Source organism: Pinus tabuliformis, chromosome X, assembly GCF_031772625.1.
Source record: "Pinus tabuliformis cultivar Carrire ecotype Pingquan chromosome X, CPIR1, whole genome shotgun sequence".
NCBI classification, from domain to species: domain Eukaryota; kingdom Viridiplantae; phylum Streptophyta; class Pinopsida; order Pinales; family Pinaceae; genus Pinus; species Pinus tabuliformis.
Window position 1 is genome coordinate 981308007 of NC_142308.1, and position 21978 is coordinate 981329984.

General features: G+C 36.2%; 1 protein-coding gene across 1 annotated transcript; it reads right to left on the reverse strand.

Annotated features, from left to right (window-relative positions):
• Positions 1-18539: 18539 nt before the first annotated feature.
• On the reverse strand, positions 18540-21023 carry LOC149143006 (xyloglucan 6-xylosyltransferase 2-like). The gene is made up of 2 exons (XM_089446202.1): positions 19244-21023; positions 18540-19112 (listed from the first exon to the last, which is right to left on the reverse strand). Exon 1 carries the CDS (start codon positions 20596-20598, stop codon positions 19264-19266), a length of 1335 nt encoding a protein of 444 aa, XP_089302328.1. The 5' UTR covers positions 20599-21023; the 3' UTR covers positions 18540-19112; positions 19244-19263.
• Positions 21024-21978: the final 955 nt, after the last annotated feature.

A 21978-nucleotide genomic window follows, 5' to 3' on the forward strand; every position in this document is an offset into this window, starting at 1 on the left:
AACTAATCAAAAAGAAAACATGACACAAGAAAAAATAAGCAAGAAAATGTAACAATTACAAACCTAAAATGGGTAGAGGAAAATGCTCTTTACATCATTTTGATAATTGGGTTGTTGAATTTCATAATAAAACCAATCTAAAGGATAAACTGATCAAATCATTCAACTAAAATAAAATAAAATAAAAAACAAGAAATCAAGAAATTAAAGTACTTCAATACTCCTTACTGCTCTATTTTAATAATTGGGTTGTTTTATTTCACAAGCAAGATTATATGAAGGATAAAGTGGTCAAATCACTTCAACTAAACTTAATTGAAAGAGAACAAAAAAATGAGCAATGCAAATTAAAATAATGCTTGATGCAACTTGTGATGCAAATGACTCAATATCTAGTTGACTTAATCTATGTGTTCAAACAGTGTAATCTTCTATATTTTTAACATTCAAATTTGGTAGCTTTTCAAGCATATCTTCATTAAAGCTCAACTTAATGGTTTCATATTGAAGATGTCAACAATACCAAGCTATGTATTAGTTCATATTGCCTTACTAGTATACTTATTCAAACTTCCCACTGAAGGGGGGATTGTTAGCCTAAGACCTTAGACAATCACAAAAAAAATTGAGATAATCTGTGTAATTTAGCATCCTTATCCTTGATGAAGTGTTATCCTTATTTATTGATGAATATCAATGGGTTGCCACTCTTCAGATTACGAGGTGATTACATCCATTTATTAAACACTAATAACATTAGATGAATATACGATTGAGATAGCTCAAGTCTTTTATGCCAATGCTTGTGTCTTGTCTCATTTCATAGTTCAACTATGGAGACAAAAATTCCTCCACTAAACCTCCCCATAAAAAGTATAAATTTGTTTCCCTTTTTAATTATTTTTTGCGCTGTAAGAATGGAAAGAAGAAAATTTGGAAGACTTGCTTGAAGCACTAGTTTTAGAAGAGTTCTAAAGGTCCAACTCTAGGGGCATGTGTAAGAAGCATGGTATCTCACATGTTTTTGGGAGAGATGCTCTACTAAAATTTAACATTTTTCCAATGTGAATTTGAATAATCATTGTATGAAAGAAAAATGTGTAACCTCTACTCATTGATCTAAAATCTAGCAGTGTTGAGAAACAACTTCAAAAATTATGCTTAAAATTATTTAACTTCCTTCAGTGTTGCCTCTCCATTGAAAATTTTATAATGGGATTAGTGTCTAGAGATACTTGTAGGCCAAAGATATGAAAGTTTTCCTTGTAAAAAGGAAAGAGGCAACCCAATCCTTTTGTCATGATAAAAAAATGTCATGGGGATACCTCCTCCTCTAATTCCTCTTGTGGATTGGAAAGGTTCAAGTGGAGAACCACTCCATGAGGAGTTAAAAAACAAAGGAGGAAATTGAGAAACAACGAACAATGCACTAAGGCTAGACACCATCAAACCCAAAATCCTTAAGAATACAACATCTTCAAGTCCAATTAGAAGGGTCATAAGCTCTCGACACCTAATTTCGCGACCATACAATGTTACAATGTTTCTTATGTTGATGGAAATCATGAATAGAATCTTAGGCAATGATGGTGTTTTGTCATGATAACAAAATGGCATGTGGTAGCATACCTCCTCCTCTCATCCCTCTTATTTCTTAGGTGGATGGAAAGCATGAATAGATTATTTGCCAAGGATAATGCTTTGTCTTGATAACAAAAAGGTATGGGGTAGCATATCTCCTCTAATCCCTCTTGTGGATTGGAAAGCTTCAAGTGGAGAACCATTCCATGAGCTGAAAAACAGAGGGAATTGAGAAACAAGAAGCAACCTAATGAAGTTGAACACCATCAAACCCAAAATCCTTAAGAATACAACATGTTAAAGTCCATTGAAAGGGTCATAAGGTCTAGACACATCCAATCTAGTAATCATATCATGGTTCTTATGTTGATAGAAAGCAAGTATTAAAGTCCAATTCAAAGGGTCATAAACTCTAGAGATCCAATTTAGTAATCATATCATGGTTCTATCTTGATGGAAAGCATGAACAAATTCTTGGGCAATGATAGCAACCATCTAATAAGTATCTTGAACAAACATACCCACCTTGTCCCAGGGAAATTATGAGAGCCAAAATCAACTGAAGTGATTAGACAAATGTTGTTGCACATGGTAATCAAGACAATATTTCTCCACCTTCCAAAGCTCCAATGCAGAAAGGATGAGACTGATAGAAAGGTTGTGTTCCATCGAGATTCCTCTTTTGATTGCTATGTGTCATGGCCTATGATATTCATGAAAAAAATGGGAAATAAATTGGGTTGACTTCACCTAGATTCACCATTTTACCTTCAGTTACTCTTTGTCGCACCTCCTCTATCACTTATTTACATAATTCCTTATCGTGGTTTGTTGTGATCAATGGTTTACATAATTCCTTATCACCGTTTGTTGTGATCAATGGTTTACATAATTCCTTATCACCGTTTGTTGTGATCAATGGTTGCATGTGAAGACAAATGGATTTAATTGCCACCAAACTATCAAGGCATTTCAATAAAGATGTATTTGCAATATCATTGTAACTCTTTTGTAATTATCATAGTTTTTCTCTAAGACCATCATTTATTTATTTTGAACTTAAGATCATCGTTTGTCTTAATAAAGGGTTTTAAATGTTTAAAATGCATAGAAATTACTTATTGATCCCTAAGCTTCTCACCCTCAATAAAAGGTTCAATGGAGGTAGATATATTTAAGTTGTATGGCATTTATATTATGACCAGCTTAAATCTATTTTAACTCCGAATCTACCAAGTTCCAAAGGGATCAAATCTCTTAAGCTACAAACTTTGTTTAGAGTGAAAAGAAATTTGATCTTGATAAATTCACAGTTAAAATAAATCTAAACTAGTTTTGAATTAAAATATATCTATAAATTTAAATAAAATAAAATTATATATATATATATATATGTGTGTGTATATTTTAATTTTAATTTCAAAATTTTATAAAAATTAAAATTAAAATTTAATCGAAACCAAATCTTATATTACAAATAAATTTAGAAATGGAAAAATTTATAAAAAATAATTAAATTCAAGAAAATAAAAATGTTGTTGGAAATGATTTTGAATACACATCAGTGATTATTCTAACTTTTAATATCATGTAAATTTATTTATTATTTTATTAATTTTAAACTTAAATACATTTATAAATTTAAATAGATGTTAAATTGAAAAAATATAAAAATATTTAATTTAACTTTTCATTATTCTAAGTTTATTTAGTATTTTATTAATTTTATAAATTTAAATAAATGTAAATTGAAAAAATATAAAAGATATAATTCAACACTTCTATTTCATAAGATTTCAATTTCAAAATTTTATAAAATTTAAATTTGATTGTAACTATATCTCATATTACAAATAAATTTTGTACAACCGACAAAAAAAACTATTTCCAAAAAAAACAGTTCAAAAAAATGAAAATGTTTCTATTATTTTGATTTTTATTTATCATCCCATTTAACTGTATAATGTAATTTCCAAAGTTTTCATCCATTATTTTTCTGCTAATCTATGATATTTCAAAAAAAAAAAAAAACAAGCTATTTTTATATTTATACACATTATATTATGCAAAATTAAACTCTAAAAATCACTGATTTTCCTTCTTCTTCTTTTTTAAATATATTCATCATATACCACATACCACACTATATTCATCATATTCATCATATACACATTATATTATGCAAAATTAAACTCTAAAAATCACTGATTTTCCTTCTTCTTTTTTTAAATATATTCATCATATACCACATACCACACTGCACATGCCAATGAAAACACTTCAAAGTAAAGTTCATGCTTCACCTTACACAGAAAAACTATATAGAACAAACTTCATGCTCCACATTACTCAGATAAAGTTAAATTATATTGAAGCAAACTTAATTCTTCATTTGCAGAGTTAAAAAATCACTACATGACAGGACACAATGGAATTTTAGTGTATGGCATGACAGAGTAGAATTGTAGCCTCTAAATAAGCAAAATGAGAGAAAATACCATGGAAAAACCATGAGTTGTCAAAAATTGTTGCCAAATAGTTGTGCATGATAAATTGATTAATTACCTTAATTTTATTTTAAATATTAATTTCATTTTTTTATTTTATTTTATTTCTATTTTTATGTAATTCAAAATGTTTAACAAGATAGAATAGGACAAACCGAGTAGATCCACAAACCCTACCCTAGTGGATCACGATCTTTTAAAGACAGTGCATCTAAACAAATCCAAAAGATCCTAAGCTTTTGCTTTGTTGAATAGGTGGAACAAGCGCCAACCATGACAGTGAATCTACCAGAGGTATATGCTCTTTTCATTGTCCTCCAATTTAGTGCAGTATTCAATGGTTTTTGGCCCAAGTCAGAAGATCTACATCAATGGGTATTCACCAATTGGACCCCAAATTGTGATATTTATTTGTGCTCCAAGGGTTTTTTTTGTTGCACAAATTCGATACTCAAAAAGATCTAGAATTTGCTCTAAATGAAGGGCATGGTTTTGGGGTAACGTAAGACTCTTCATAACCCTATGCTTTCCAGGGTTCGATGCTACATCAATGGTGGTTACAAAAATGTCAGTCTGGGTGAGACTACATAATCTCCCTCTACCTTTTTGGCACCATCAAGTATTAAAAGGCATTAGAAATTCATTAGAGAAGTTTTTTAAGATGCATCTAAAATGAACTGAAAAATGCATTTGTACTTTTGCCAACTTTTGTGGTGTAGAGATAGACCTTTGCACCATCACGTATTAAAAGGCATTAGAAAATCATTAGGGAAGTGTTTTAAGATGGATCCAAAAAGAACTGAAAAATGCATTTCTACTTTTGCCAGCATTTGTATAGAGATAGACCTTGGTTGTTGGGTGCGTTATATTATTTCCACGACTAGCCTCACATGCGAGGGGTCACAAAGTGGGAGATAGTAATCCATGTTCGTTGCGCAGGGTGCAGCAGGGGGGTCACAGGGGGAGCAGCAGCCCCGCCTGTCAGGGGGTTTGAGGTGGTCACAAGGAGGGCGATAGTAATCCTTGTTCGTTGCGCGGGATGCAACAGGGGGGTCGCAGCCCCCCTGTCTACGGGTTCCGAGGCAGCGCTTCGACCAAAAAAAAAATTGGACCCTATATTAGGTGGGCGGACCTACCTATGGTTTTGTGCATGGTTTTCGCACATAGTTTTGGGCATGCTGGCTTTCTGCGCATGATATTTTGTAGATCCGGTCAAGAGAACTACAGTTATGTTCTAATCCAGGGTTAATGGCTTGGAATTTATGGATGTTTCGGCGCACACACACACATATATATTGTAACATTGAAAAGAATATAATAAAAAATCAATTTGGTAGTCCTAGTTTTGGGATTCAGGGGAAAATCTTTGTGTATATCTGTTTTATGTTTTATGCTATCGCCATTGTTTATTTTCTGTTTTTAAAATTCATATGCACGTAATTTCTGTACGGGGTTAATACCTACATTTGGTATCAAAGTTTTTTTGGCTTCAAGGAAACGCATTTGCTGCTAAGGGATTTTACTCGAGCATGTGGTAGACCCTGTTCAGTGGGAGATCTACGGGATCGATTCTTGTGATGAAAGAAAATAGCAAGCAGTGGAAAGATAGAGATCGATAAATTTAGTGGTCAGAGTTTTGAGTTGTGGAAACTCAAGATGGAGGATCCGATGGTGGATAAAGAACAATGGTTCATGGTAGATCCAGGAACTAAACCAACGACATTGTCAACTGAACACTGGGCGAAGTTGGATCGAAAGGCAAAAAGCACAATACAGTTGTGTATCTCAGATTCAGTATTGTTGAATATATCAGGGGAAGCTTCAGCAAAGGCTTTGTGGGACAAGTTAAGGACTTTATATCAATCCAAGTCTCTGGTGAATAAAATGTTCCTACTGAAAAAGTTGTATAACCTGAAGATGAAAGATAGAGACTCGGTGATAAAGCATTTGAACGTCTTTAATATTATGGTAAGCCATTTGTTATCTGTTGATATAAAAATTTCAGATGAAAATAAGTGTATCAATTTGTTGTGTTCTTTACCATATTCATGGGATAATCTGTTTGTTGCAATAGGTAGCGATACGACTACCTTGCAGTTTGATGAAATAGTCTCATCCTTGTTGTCAGAAGAGATGAGACGGAAAAATACAGAGGGCCAAAATGGTGATGCCTTGTTTGTACGAAGACAGACCCAAAACAAAAACAAAACAAAAATAAATCTACTAGAAGATCTGAATCTAGAAGGAGATCTAAATTTCCAAGAAAACTTATAAAGGTGTGTTGGAAATGCAAAAAGGAATGGCACTTCAAAAAGCACTGTGGATCTAAAACTCCTGAGAAAGGAAAGGGCTCTGATAATGCTCCTTCTACAGAGGCGAAAACCACCTCAGATGAAGGTGGGGATGTGTATTTGACTTCTTCTTCAAGTACGCATGTAGATCATAAGACACGGTTGATTGACTAAGTGCATCATTTCACTTCACTTCCCACAAGTAGTGGTTCTACGAGTATGATAAATATGATGGTGGTGATGTCTTCTTAGGGGTTGACAAGAAGGTTAAAATTGTTGATCGTGGACAAGTCAAGTTGAAGTTGCAAGGTGGAAAGATTAAAACACTTCTAGGTGTTCTGCATATTCGTGCATTAGCCAAAATTTTGAGTTATGTAAGCACTTTGGATGATGCAGGTGTAAAACCAATGTTCGAGAAAGATACCTGCAAAATGGTTATGGGAAAACTGGTATTGATGCAGAGAGTTTGAATTGAAACTTTGTACAAACTTCGAGGTAGCACTGTTATTGATAAATGCAACAATTCTATGGTTCCTGAAAGTGAAGCAGAAAATCTAGTGGTCTCTGGAAAAAAGACCATGCTATGGCATCAAAGGCTTGAACATATTGGAGAGAAGAGTCTTTGAATACTTCATGATAATGGTATGGTAAAAGGTATGTCTAATTGTTCTCTAGATTTTGATTTCTGTGAAAATTTTGTATATGGGAAGCAAAATTGAATGAGTTTCCCCTCTAGTGTTAAGAGGACAAAACAGATATTAGAGTTTATGAACAGTGATGTGTTTGGACCTGTGTCGATTCCATAACTGAGTAAGTCTGTGTACTATGTATCATTTATAGATGGCTTCTCAACGAATACATAAATATATTTCTTCAAGAAGAAATATGAAGTCTTTGGCAGGTTTAAAGAATTTAAAGGTCTAGTGGAAAACTAGACAAAGAAAAAGATAAATATGTTGAGGACAGATAACGGTGGAGAGTTTTGCAAAAAATAATTTGAAAAGTTTTGTAAGAAGTGTTATATAGCACAGCAGAATACTACTCCATACACACCTAAGTAAAATGGAATCGCAGAAAGAATAAACAGGACATTGATGGAAAAGGCAAAAAGCATGCTCAGTGTAGTCGGGTTAGGACAAGAATTCTAGGCAAAGACGGTGGAGCTTGCATGTTACATGGTCAACAGATCAACTTCATTAACGTCGGAAGATAAGACTCCACAAGAGATATAGACTGGTAAGAAACCCTATCTTTTACATTTGAGAGTATTTGAAAGATATTTGGAGGGTATTGGGATGTGATGCATGTGTACATGTTCTAAAGGAGAAAATAACCAAGTTGGATAGTAAATCTAAAAAGTGCATCTTTATTATATATAAAAATGATTTAAAAGATTATAAGCTTTGGAACCTAGAAGCAAGGAAGGTTGTGTACAGTGGCGATGTGGTGTTTAAAGAGGTGAAAGATGTTATTAAACATGAAGTCCTACCAAAAAAACTTGAGAAGGTAAAGTTTGAACTAAAAGAAAAAGAATTAGACTCTACAATGGAAGGGAATCAGAAGATGAAAAGCCACAACCTCCAGTTGTGAGCAGATCAGTTCGAGCAAAAAGTTTGAACTAAAAAAAAGGAATTAGACTCTACAGCGGAAGGGAATCAGAAGATGAAAAGCCACAAACTCCAGTTGTGAGAAGATCAGTTCGAGCAAAAAAGCAGCGAGAAAGGTATAGTCCAACTGCTTTATGTTCAACTTTTCTTTTATCTCACTGATGATGATCCCAGCACTGTTAGGGAAGCAGTAGATTCAGAGAATGGCAAACTCTGGAAAAAGGTCATGGTTGATGAAATGGCATCTTTGAACAAAAATAAAACTTGGGATCTGGTGGAGTTGTCCGTTGGAAATAAATTCATTAACAACAAATGGGTGTTTAAGAAGAAGATGAATGCAAAAGGCAAAGTGGAGAAATACAAAAGCTCAGTTGGTAGCGAAAGGTTATTTTCTCATGTTGCCAAAGTAGCTTCTATTAGATTATTTTTATCTATTGATGCTACTTTTGATTTTGAGGTAGAACGGATAGATGTCAAGATAGCGTTTCTTCACGAGAATCTGGAAGAAGAGATTTACATGAAGCAACCTGAAGGCTTTGCAATGAAGAGTAAAAAAGCACTGTTATGCAAGTTAAAAAAAGTCTTCGTATGGGTTAAAACAGTGACCAAGGATGTGGTATCAGAAATTTGATACATATATACAGAGACTTGAATTCCCCAGAAGCAAAGCAGATCATTATGTATATTTTAAATTAATTAGTGACCATTTTATTTATTTGGTCTTATATGTGGATGACATGTTATTGATTGAAAATAATAAATAAATTATCCAAAAATTGTCCTCCAAATTTGACACGAAAGATCTCAATGTTGTAAATTATATTTTGGCATGGAAATTAAACGAGATCGGACAAAAAAAAAGTTCTTGTTAAACCAGAGGAAGTATGTCCAAGCAATACTGCAGAAGTTTAATATGTAGGGTAGTAAACCGGTGAAGGTTCTCATTCCTATCGGTGTAAAGTTATCTATTGAACAATGTCCCAAAACACAAGAAGAGGAAAAACACGTCCCGTGTTCCATTCGCAAGCGTAGTTGGTAGCTTAATGTATGCAATGGTTTGTACTAGACCAGACATTGCACACGCAGTGGGAGTATTGAGCAAGTTTATGTCAAAACCAAGGAATAAGCATTGGATAGCAGTGAAACAAGTTTTCAGGGATTTGTTTGGCACTAGTGATTATGGTTTGTGCTACCAAAGAAGTCCAGAATTGGATAAAGTTTTAGACATTCGTGGATTTGTTGATGCAGACTACGCTGGAAATCTAGATCAGAGAAGATCTACAAGTGGGTATGTATTCAACCTATTTGGATGTGTAGTGAGTTCAATAATCAAGAGATAGTATGTAGTGGCACTTTCAACTACAAAGGCAAAATACATGGCAGCCACTCATGCAAACAAGAAATCATTTTAGGTTGCAGAGATTGCGTTCTAGTATGGGGTTGGTATAACAAGCTATAAAGATAGACTATGACAACAAAGTGCAATTTTCTTGACAAAGAACCCTGCTAATCATTCATAGACAAAGCACAATGATGTTCAATATCACTTTGTGAAGGATATGGTTGAGGACAAAAAGGTGTTACTGATAAAGGTGGACACTTTGAATAATGTTGCAAATGCATTGACAAAGTCTGTGAGCACAGAGAAGTTTTCTTGGTGTAAAAAAACAATGGGCATTGCAAGGGATGGACCAATCACTAAGCTCTCTTGTGCCCCCCGCCCCCGTGAAAAGAAAACAACAATTGGGAGTATGTTGGGTGTGTGTTATATTCTTTCCACGACTAGCTCCACACGCGCCGAAGCGCGGGGAGGTCACAGGGGGGCAATAGGTGGTCCTATTCGTTGTGTCAGGGACATCATTAGGGTCACAATGGTAGGGGGAGCATAGGTGACCATGTTTGTTGTGCCGAGCGCCGCAGGGGGGTCACAGGGAAGCAAAAACCCCCTTGTCATGAGGTTTGAGAGGGGCAGTAGCCCCCCTCTACGGGGTCCGAGTAGCACCTCGAGGAAAAAAATAAACCATATAGTAGTTGGGCGAACCTATCTATGGTTTTGTGCGTGGTCTTTGCACATGGTTTTGCTCATGATTGTTTTCTGCCCATGGTATTTTGTAGATCTGGTCAAGGGAACTATGGTTATGTTCTAATCTAGAGCTAATGGATAGAGATTTATAGATGTTTCGGCGTGTATATATATCTATTGTAACATTGAAAAGAATATAATGAAAAATCAATCGAATAATCCTAGTTTTGGGATCCAGTGGAAAATTTTGTGTATGTCTGTTTTATGTTTTATGCTTTATGCTCTCACCATTGTTTATTTTCTATTCGTATGCAAGTAATTTTTGTACGAGATTAAAACCTACATTAGCAAAGGTCTACCAAATTGCATTCATTTGACTGAAAAAAAATTTCAAGTGGACTCAATCATTAGAATTTGAAAACAGGTCATTCAAAGGTCATATTTGTTTCCAAACCTAGTAATCTGTAGACGTTAATGAGCACAGCCATCATGAACCGGTACAACTATCTCAATAGCTTCCCACATTGCAAAGGAAATCTCACAGATTCCCACATTGCAAAGGAAATCCCACATATAGCTGGGCACAGTAAGGAATATCCCTCATCTGGTCAGCTATTCACTCACTATGTTGAAGAATATTACAGTCAAGTTTCAAGCCTGCACAAGTTGCACTGAACTATCTCGATTGGTAATCACACTCTATTATTGGATCAACCCGAATCCAATTTTATGTTTACGTACATAGACTCGAGCAGTTTACCATCTAGGATGTAAGCAGGATATTAAAGACTTCTGCAAATGTCTACAAGGAATAAGACACCAAATGTCACATAGGAATTGAAATTAGATGAACAATACAGATGCAGTGAATGCAGATTCAGAGAAGGGCAGTACAAGACACATAATTCATATGATTTTATGCAAAGAACGTGAAAGTGTACAAGAATACAAATCTGATGTTCGTTGGTGATGGCAGATGCCATTGTGGTTAGAGGAAACCAATATGTAAAAGATAAGTACACCTGCAACATCTGGACTCTGTTATCACATATTCACTCAATTTAAAATATGGAATCCAGCCAGCAATGATTTCAGGGATTTGATCTATCTAGGCAGGAAACCAAAATGTGAAGGTTGGTAAGTTCTCTGATTTCTGGTCTCTATTATCACAATTCCTATTTACTAATTTTAAATTAAAGATATTTTGTTCTCTGTTCACCCTAGTGTGTGATAACTATACCATTCTGAACATGTTGAGGATTTATAACTCACAGGTAAGGAACAACTGTTCATCATCCCGAGGATTCCAATCATAATGACTTGCAATGCATCAAGTCCCAAAATGGTGCCTCATACTGATGTATGAGCTCATACTATGAGAGGCAAAATATATCATATCATATTTCGTGAATCCAAAAACGGACCTCCTGCCTCTACATGAGGCAAAATATATCATATCATATTTCGTGAATCCAAATATATGAACTTTGAGGTTCCAGGAAAGAAGAAATTTTCTATTTTAGATGAACTTTACCTTCGTTTGTGTGGGAAGCACTGTATGCATAAAATGTTATGAACACGAAATAACAGAGAATACATCTCAACCTTCCACTCTGCATGCATCTAGAAAATGGAGGAGAATACATCTAAACCTTCCACGCTATGCATCCAAAAATCTTCCGTCATACAAATTATACTACCAAGTACGATAAATATGAGAAAAATTCAAATTATATACTCCGAAATCTGCCTAGAACACACGCTATTCTCGTATCGGTTGTAATTAAACAAACTGTTTAAGGAATAATGTATGATCTCTAAGTAAACCTAACACTAGAGGGATTTAAATGGGGATTTGCTTTGACGGAGACTCAATTCCAGGTATAGGGACAAGATCTTTGTTATTTCCAAGTATCTACCTTCGTAAGCTCCTTGAGGTAGAAGAAATTCTCTACTGGATATAGTTGCTGTACGTATGCATTTTCAGTTACAAATATACTGTAACTTAATAACTTAACGAGCAAGTGTTCCTCGTTGACTGAAAATTTTACCCCTGTAATTTATTTGTTCTACAACGTGAATCATTCATATATATGAAACCAAAGCTAAGAAGGAAATAATCGTAGTCAATAGAACATTTTGGATGATGATCTGAACTTTTATACAATGTCAGAAAATAACTTTGACAGAATACAATGTCAGAAAAAACTTTGGGATCTATCAGTTTCATATATTCAAAAAAAATTAAGAATAGAACCCAGTAACTTGGATCAAATTCCTTCCTTGAGACATAAAACTACGAAGTCCACAATAATTTTGAAATCATCTCCAGAGCTTGCTCAATCCACTCCTTGGAGTAGGGCTGTTGTGGGTAAAACATATTAGGACCCATAAACATTAATACTTCAGGAGGATACAAACCCATAACCATGTAAACACTCCAGCAAGAATGTCTTCGATTTCAGATGTGATAGAGGCAACCAGGCAATAACACATTAATACCATTGTCTATTAGCATAGTTCACATTAATACCATTATCTATTAGCATAGTCCAAGTATGCCTGCCAGATTATCATTTTACGGAACAACATCATATGAAGGCAAACCTAAGGATATTTCAGTGAATTTTTTTGCTCCACGGCCGTATCTCTCTGCTTTATAGTTCCAATAGGTCCTGTCACATATTTTAGGCTATCAAAAACGTAACATTATGAAGACTGCACATTGATCTCATTTCTCTCTCTCTATTTTTTTGTGTGCATAAAAGCAGAGTCTTTTGTGAAGAAATATTGTTCAATTGTGAAGTTTTTCATTGTCATAACTGTTAGTTTGACGAGTCTTTTGTGAAGAAATATTGTTCAATTGTGAAGTTTTTCATTGTCATAACTGTTAGTTTGACGATGAATTATGTAATTTTGGGTAAAATGTAACTAGTCAGTTCTATACCGAAATGTATGTTAGTTATGTAACTGAGGTGGCTAAATGTTAGTTATGTAACGGAGGTGGCTGGTATAAAACTGTGGAGAATCATTGTTGAATTAATAAATTCCAATCCCTTGCCCCGTAGATGTTTCCTTGACACCCTGTCGAGGTTTTACCACGTAAATCCTGTGTGTCTATTTGTGTGTTTGGTTTCCAGTTAGTTATGGTGTTTTCTTAGTCAATATATAACTGAATGTGTGTAATTCTTTCCCTTTATTTCTCCTTATTCTACCAACAATAACCTTTGTAATCACTAATTGTTGGCCCAGTCCATTCTTTTCTGAAGCTGTGTTTTAAGTTGCACAAACATATTACGACTTCCCATCGAGAAAAAAAATTAATTCAACTACATATATTCACTCTTTTTTACTTTGCAAAAGGAAAAAGCAGAAATACCAATCAGCCTAAGGGCAGACTGTCACCACACCAGTAAAGACAGAGGAAGATCCAGCAAGTAAAAATACATAAACGGTAGAGTTATCATAACAGGTGCATACTCTGTTTAAGGGCTTGACACCACTGTTCAACAAAACTGGGCATTTCCCACACAGATAAAACATCTTAAGCAAACACTCCCACAAAGAGATCAAAAATCAAATACATCGGCGTATTATATGGTGAAAAGCTTCTAAGGAAGCAGTTCATCGATGGGATTAAGTTTGATGAGGTTAAAGCATACAATGTTAACAAAGATGGCAATACGCTAACTAGGCTGGAATTTCACAGAAGACTGCATGAAGAAACAGGCATTACGTTTGTGTTACCATACCCACAAGGCGTTGCTACCATTCAACGAACATATTCTTATGTTCAGGTTTCTTTTTACATCTTCCCTACGTTCAGGACTTATTTCAGAGGAGAAAGCAGGAATAAAGCTTGCACAGGTATGGATTGCTTTTGTTCATGAGTAAAATTTGACGACTTTCATCTTATTCATATGTAATATACGCTGTAAGTAAACCAAATTTGACCAAATTTGGTGTCTATTGCAGCTAGAACAAAGACTGCCTATTATTTGAGAATCAGTTATCTGAAGAAACCAGTGATTCTGACAAAACTGAAAAATTACGGAAAACAGTGAGAAGCTAGCCAAACTTTAATGAGGTTCTCTTATGCTGTCAAGATTATAGGCACATTAAATAAAGGTCGGGATGCCAAATATTGGCTGTGGTCATTCAAAAATAAAATTAAACGTGCAATCGAGGTTAAATTGGTTACAACTTACAATTCATATACTTTTAACTGGCAATTACATTATTCGACATATTAAGCATATTCATAAAGCAAGCTCAGCTCGTAAAGGCTAAAGTCATTCTCGTGCTGTCTATTTTTTCTGCACATGCTTGTGAATCGGAATACTTGAATGCCAAGGCATCTTTATTTGGATAAAGATCAAACTTGTTTGATAGGAAAATATATCAGCGCTCTTCTTGAAGAATATCGCTTTGACACTTCATCCACACCTATTCAAATTTAATTATGAAGCTTCATTAAGCTCTTGCAATAATTGATGTCATCGCTGGGTGAGTTAGCTCTTGAATTTAGATACAAGCAAGCTTCTTAAGGGTTTGACATTTTAACCCTTTTAAAGGTATAGTGACTAAATTTAAATGTTAGTAAACAAAAATTCCTTCTCTCATTATACTGACTTTCTATTGTTGTATTTATGTTATCAAACGAAATACATAGCCAAAACAGTTTAACTCCGCCAAAATTATTTCAATCACACCACGCAACTAGAAATCTAGCCTCTGACCCATTCAAACACAGCATAGCTCAACATTATTCATCTGCTTTTGCACTGCTTTGCTTGAGAACTCAACATTATTCATCTGTTCAGCCTTCAACAAGACCATTGTTCTTCATCACACCCCCTGAGAGCAGGACCGAATGGATAAAAGGACTTTTCTGAGCATATTCCTAATAAGACAGTCTACTGTAATAAGGACCCAAAAAAAATCGTATAACTGTATCAAGGTTCCTGTGATCATGAAGAGTTCGATCTATCTGAAGCTTGACATATATGAAGTTCTGAAGTTTAAAAATAATAAGTCTGAATAACATATAAAGAAGTCTGCCCTAAACGAAACTGATGGAAGTCTGTTCAGATTGAAGATACAATATATCTTCTACGACACAAACAATCAAGAACAAGCGTGAAGTCTAAACCCAGGCCTTCTCATCTTTTCTCATTATTCTGACTTTTATTTTTAGTTTAGAGTTGTTATTTAGATTTTCTTTTAGTTGGCAATTTTGCTAAATTTGGAAAAGGTGTTGAATGGATTTAATTTCTTTTCTCATCATTCTGTCTTTTATTTTTAGTTTAGAATTGTTATTTATTTTGCTAAATTTGGAAAGAGCATTAGATGGATTTGACTGAAACAAGAGATATATATGGAAGCTTTCGGACAATGCTAGATCCATCTTAAATCTTTTATTTTTAGTTTAGAATTGTTATTTAGATTTTCTTTTAGTTGGTATTTTTGCTAAATTTGGAAAAAACATTAGATGGACTGATTTTGGTAAATTTGGAAAAAGCATTAGATGATTTAATTGAAACAAGAGATATATATGGAAGCTTTCGGACAATGCTAGATCCATCTTAAATACTAGATCCATGATAATTTTTAATACAACAAATTCTCACAGCCTCCCTTGCCACCATCAAGGGAAATTGCTAGTGTTGATTATGTCATCACAATTTGGGAAGTGACGGAATGAACCAAGACCCTGGGACTAGATGCCATGTACACAACAGTACATTATCCATGATATTTTTTAATACTACAAATTCTCACAGCCCCCCTTGCCACCATCAAGAGCCAATTGGTAATGTTGATTATGTCATCACAATTTGGGAAGTGATGAAATGAACCAAGACCCTGGGACTAGATGCCATGTTCATCAAGATCGACTCTGAGAAGACATATGACAAAGTGGAGTGGATGTTCCTCATTGTTATGCAAAGGACATTGCGTTTGGCCTTTTCTTTATCAATGTTGTGAAACCCTATTTGTCAAGGTTGCTACATCCCACTATTGAGCCTTGATGGTGGTCAACTAGTTAATAACCACTTTGTTAATGACTCTTTCCTCACAGTGTTAGAGGAGTAGGAGACCTTTATTTAACACAAGAGATTATGTATAAAGATTTTGTGAAGTTTTCGATACATGCTCCAAATGGCCAGATGCATTGTCTTGAGTCAAAAGGATGCCCCGGCATGGGTTGCAGGCCAAGGATGGACTTGGAATCCACATGGTCAATTTTTCAAATTCTCAAGGATCCCTTTTGCTTTTCATACATCACCCAAGGAGTTGTGGGAGGTTCAGAGTTGCCGAGAAAATTGGCAAGTGGATTATCAAGGCTGCAAGGAGTTGTGGGAGGTTCAGAGTTGCCGAGAAAATTGGCAAGTGGATTATCAAGGCTGTGCCTTTGTTGCCAAATTCTAAATTTGCAACAAAATGTTGGCCACCACTCATGTGTATTGTTCCTGACATTGGGTTCACTCTGACAAAGCTTATTAGCAACTAGAGCAAACACTCAAGAAATTAATGAGCCAGCTCTAATGAAGAAAAAAGGTTTCCATGTAGCAAACTGGAAGCTCTATTGTGTGCCAAAATTCTGGGAAAGTGCCAAAAGACAGGGTAAGAATGGGAATGGGAATCATCTCTACACGCATACAACGTCAGGCACCATGCACTTAGGGCCAAGTCAAAAAAACCTTTCGAAAAAATGCATCTTTCAACGCCCCTGTAGACCTAAATTTTGGAGCAACATAAATTTGCAGATTCCTCTGATTACTCCCCAGCCCAATGATCATCAAAAGGACATTTCTAGCCAAGAGCAAATGGACAGTTTGAGAGGTCATTAAGCATAAGTTCGTTGAAAAAGCGACTCCCGACGAGTTGACCTATCCTTCATCACCAATGGTTCTAACTTCTATGTAAAAGGCAAACCTTTAGAAGAATTAGCTCGGTTTTCATCCAAGACTTGATGAAAACCTAGAAGAACTAGAAGAACTAGTCAATTTTCTATGTTCAGTTAAACCTAACTCGTTACCAACCTTGACAAGCATATTATTGACAAAATACAAAATCTCCTACCAAACAATATATTTCTTAAACTCGGCTTACAAGGGCTGATGCTTCAGGATGCCACTAGAGATGGTCCAAGACAAAGGGTTTCAAGAAATACAAGTCAGCCAAAGGCTATAGATGGTTGTCAACTAAGCCGTGAAATATGCAAGACTAAATAAGCTACAAATGCTCAAATCTAAGCAACAAACTTGGCTATATGGACTCGAGATCAGTTGTCGAGACCCACTGAATCCAAAAAGCCCGTCTTTACTTGGTCCTTGATTCACAACAGCCTCCTTGTTGGCCAACATCTAGAACCTAAAGCATTCGAAAGTGTTAAATGGTGCACCCTAAATGCCCCTTAAGTGAATCTGAGCTACATTTCCTAATCATATTCATGCTAGAGCAATTCGAAGAGTCTAGGCGAGCCACTAATGGATGGAAGCCAAGTTTCACTCATCCAAATCATAACAAATAATGAGGGTCAACCCCCAAGGACTGGGCAGAGACTAAGAGATTTGTCACCGTACTTTGGCTAGTGAGTCTTCACACCCAGGCAGAACAACACAATAATTAGGGGTGCACTCTACCACTTAGCTAATAGCCCGGGCATATGTTTTATTTGGCATCTTATTTTATCTTGTCACTCTATTTTGGCTAGAGGACATGTTAATTTTGTTTTATGTTCTCAAATATGTTAACTTGTAAGGTCGTGCATTGTCTTCTTGGTACTATGTGGCTTCAATTTTTATATGATGATAAATCTAGTAATTATTAGCTCTATTCTTGTGGTGGTTGTTTGGGCGAAGCATTTTATTTAAGAAAAAATAATAGTTAACACTGAACAGATATCCCAAATAACAGTTAAAAGTGAAAATTATATTTAATGGGCTCTTAAGAATAATGGTTCTATAATATAGATAACCGTTATTCTTTGGGGCCCAAATATATCCTATATTGAAATGGGGCCTTTCACAATTATTTTTTATCGTTTGAACGCACAAACAAATTTCCTCATCGTGCCTTTCAAGTGAATGTTTCACTGCCCACGAGGGCACTTCACTTCCCTCATAATCAGAGAACCAAAAATATAGAAGCGTTCAATTCTTTTGCCTGTCCTTGATCTGGCCCTCATTTTGCAAGATTTGATAAAATATAAGTAAATAATTATTATAAAAAAAAAAATACTTCTATCGTTTATTAACCATATCGTATTTACATTATGATGAAGGGAAAGTAACAATTTTATGATTACGTACGATCCCAGATTAATGCAATGTAGAACAAGTGCACATTATGGAATTCATTCCTTCCTGCAAAAATGTTTTTCCAAATCTCCAATTCCACTTCGCAATCATTGGACTTAAAATTAAAACCTATTACATCATCACTACAAAATTTTCTCATCATGAATAAACTTAACAACAGTAACCATGAATAATGAATAATACACCATGAGTAACAGCAACCATCAAAAATAAACACAACAATCAATTAAGTATTGGATACAATCATATTTGATCCATTTCGAATCTTTGAAAATCCTTTGTTTTCAATGTTCACATGACACTCGTGATTCAGTCAAGTCACTCATGACTATCACTTTTAAAAAACTTTTTTACCAAGAGAAAAAATGGATGCAAGACATGGCAGAGTATAATGCTTGACAGCAAGGGTGGGCATTCAGAAGAACTATAATTATAAAGAGAAGTAAAAGAAAAAGAGGATAAAAAAAAAAATCAATTTTGCGAAATCTGTTTGTAAGACCAACCGACACCCAAAAATATATTGGTTGTTAGAAGTAATCAAAATCGAAATCTCTGTCCGTTAGACCAACGGACAACCAAAAACACATTGGTTTTCTGGAAGCAATAATAGATAAATACTATATAATGATACAGTCTTTAACCTGACTGCAATTTTACTTACACTGTCCATTGACAAAGCTCCAGGTCGATCCCTGTGCTTCCATGGGTATGTTCAAAGCATTTCTAACACAGATTTATTCCCAAAATCGCAATGGGGGGAAGGCTTGAATGGAACCCTAGTACAAAACATACACATGCTTTACAATCTAATAATAAAGCTGCTGCCATGAAAGCCGAGGCCAAGAGGCGCCGGACAAAATTCTTGATGCAGCCAAAGAAGTGCAGAGGAAAAAATGTAAGGGCGTACCATTCGATGTGTGGACAAATTCAAACCTTGACGGCCTTGAAAGCAGGGTGCAGAAGACCGAGCTCATCCTTGACTTCCAGAGGCTTGTCTGTGTCGTTACGGGTTCTCTTTACGCCGCGGCTGCTGAGACTCTTGTGAGTAAAGCCGTAGATCTGTAGGATCTGGTTGTCTCCGAAATTAAAGGCTCGCTCCATCTGTCTCAAACACTGTGCCACAGGGTAATCCCCTACTTTGCCGCAGGGTTTGCAGCCGACAAAGTGAGTGACCAGCGGCCAGCGGTGATCCCCAAGCCCCGGGTGGTGCTTCTCCATCATCTCCTCATATTTGTCCACAAGAATGCCCCAGTAACCGTGAAGATAGTAAGCGCTCTCCAGGTAGACCTTATCCCCCCATTTTTCCCTCTGCGTGATTAGCAAATACACCAATGCCGACTGGTCGTCGGCTTCGAACTCAGGCCGGCCAACGAGCGAGCGCGTGAGCAGTTTCCCGGCTTCGGTACGAATTTTCCCCTTGGGTCCCATAGGCGCCCATGCGTCCAGGATGTCGAGCGACCACTGGCAGTTACGAAGCAAGAAGCTACCGGTGTTAAGGCCAATCCAGTTCTTGCGATTGTAGACGAGCTCCTCCCATCCGTGCATGATGAAGTTGTGATTCTTGTAGCGCTCAAAGGGGAGCTCGAAGACCATGTCGGTGAACATAGCGTCGCTGTCCATCCACCAGATGAATTCCACCTCAGGGTGGGTGAGCATAAGCTTGCGGATGAGCGGAAGCTTGGCCCAGAAACCAGACATCTCATGGTCCAAATGTGCCATGTTGTAAAAGATCTCGATGCCGTGAAGACGGCAGTAATCGATCTTGTTCTTGATGGACTTCAAGAGTAAATGATCTCCCACAGGACTCTCACACGGGGCCGGAGCCGAACCCGTGACCAGCAAAATCCGAGGACGGCCACCGGGCAAAAAATTGGGGAATGCGGGATTTTCCGCAAGCCATTCACTGCGCTGGTCGTCCCAGTCAGAGATCTTGGGGCCGAAGCTGTATGGCACGCTCGGATCTCGCTCCACATCCGGTTCTTCCACTTCTTCTTCTACCACCGGGGGTGTCTTGTTGTTGGAACTCTCTGCAACGACCTCAGTCAGGACCCTGTGCGGCTCCCCTCGCCTTCCCACGATCAGATGCTCACGAATCTCATTAAAATCTTGCTCAGGCGTCCCAAACTTCCCAGCACCGATCGTGCCTCTCAAAACCAACACCGTTACGAACAGGCACAGCAGCGTCATCTTGGCATTTTGCATTGCCCTCTGGATCTGCCGAATCCTGCGACCTCCCAGCGCGAGAAAGCCCGGAACCTGCATTGTGGTCCAAAATCTCCGATCCCTCTCGCTACCCAGTTTTCCAATTCGCTTTCTTTAAAACCACTCCCCTGCCTCCTATTATTTGCGTCCTGCCTGTGCATTCGCCATTGCGCCGCGTGGGTTTGTGTGTGCGAGAAAGTTGTCTACAGACCAGCAGATGGAATTATTCCTTCTACAGAGTGCAGCTGGCACTTCCACGAAGACTCTGATCCCTTTCTTTAAAATTTGAAGTGACAGCAGATTTGAGAGTGAAATGAGCAAGCCTGGTTAACGCATAAGTTGGGTTTTAACACGGCTCGGGCCGTTCAAAGAACCGAGGACTGCCCGGACTTCCTGCTGGGCTCTATTACGGCCGGTCGCTGACCCTATCAGAGATCCGGATTTCAAGCCCGGCCTGTGCACTCCTGCACACTTCTCGCCCAATCCCCGCAAAACGGTTAACGGAATCTCTACACTTAGTTTGAACTTATATACCCAAGGGTTATATTTAGGAAACCGGGGCGGAATTTCATAACATGGGGCCTTGTCATTTTCACGCTATGTCCAAGTATCAACATTATAATATATTTATTTATTTATTTACTTACTTACTTGGAACTTATATACTCGGTGACCTAGGGTTAAGCGGTGCAGAATTTCATAACATTGGGGGCTTTGTCATTTTCACGCTAGGTCCAAGTATCAACATTATAATATAATTTATTTATTTTTTAAACCTGGAGGCGGAGGAGGAGGTATCAAAAGATTCGGATTATTTAAATAAAGACTATAAAGATTCGGATTATTTAAATAAAGATTATATTCAAATTTGTTTGGTTGATATTATAATTTTTAAATTAATATTAATATTCTGAAATCAAATATTAATATTTCTAAAAAGTTTAACTTAATATTAAACTATTAATAGTTTCAAATTAGTATTTATATTTAATAAATATTTATATCAAAGAAGTGTTTACTATCTGAGGAAAGAAAGGTTGTGATTAATAGTTTCAAATTCGTAGTTATATTTAATAGATATTTACATCAAAGAAGTGTTTATTATTTAATGAAAGAAAAGTTGTAATGTCGTGATTGCTTAAAGAAGTGTTTATTATTTTATTTAATGAAAGAAAAGTTGTAATGTCGTGATTGAAGTGTCTATTATTTATTTAATGAAAGAAAAGTTGTAATGTCGTGATTGAAGTGTCTATTATTTATTTAATGAAAGAAAAGTTGTAATGTCGTGATTGCTTTAACCGTGTTTACTATTTAATAAAAAAATAGTGATTATATTTATTAAGTTATTTGTCTTTTATAAAATGGGGTTTGTGTTGTTAATTTTTAAAGCATTATATTTGAAAAGGTCATTGGTTCCAATATGTATAAGTGTTTACTTGA

Coding starts and splice junctions, on each gene's coding strand:
- LOC149143006 (XM_089446202.1), bottom strand. CDS start 20,598: ATGCAGGTTCCGGGCTTTCTCGCGCTGGGAGGTCGCAGGATTCGGCAG.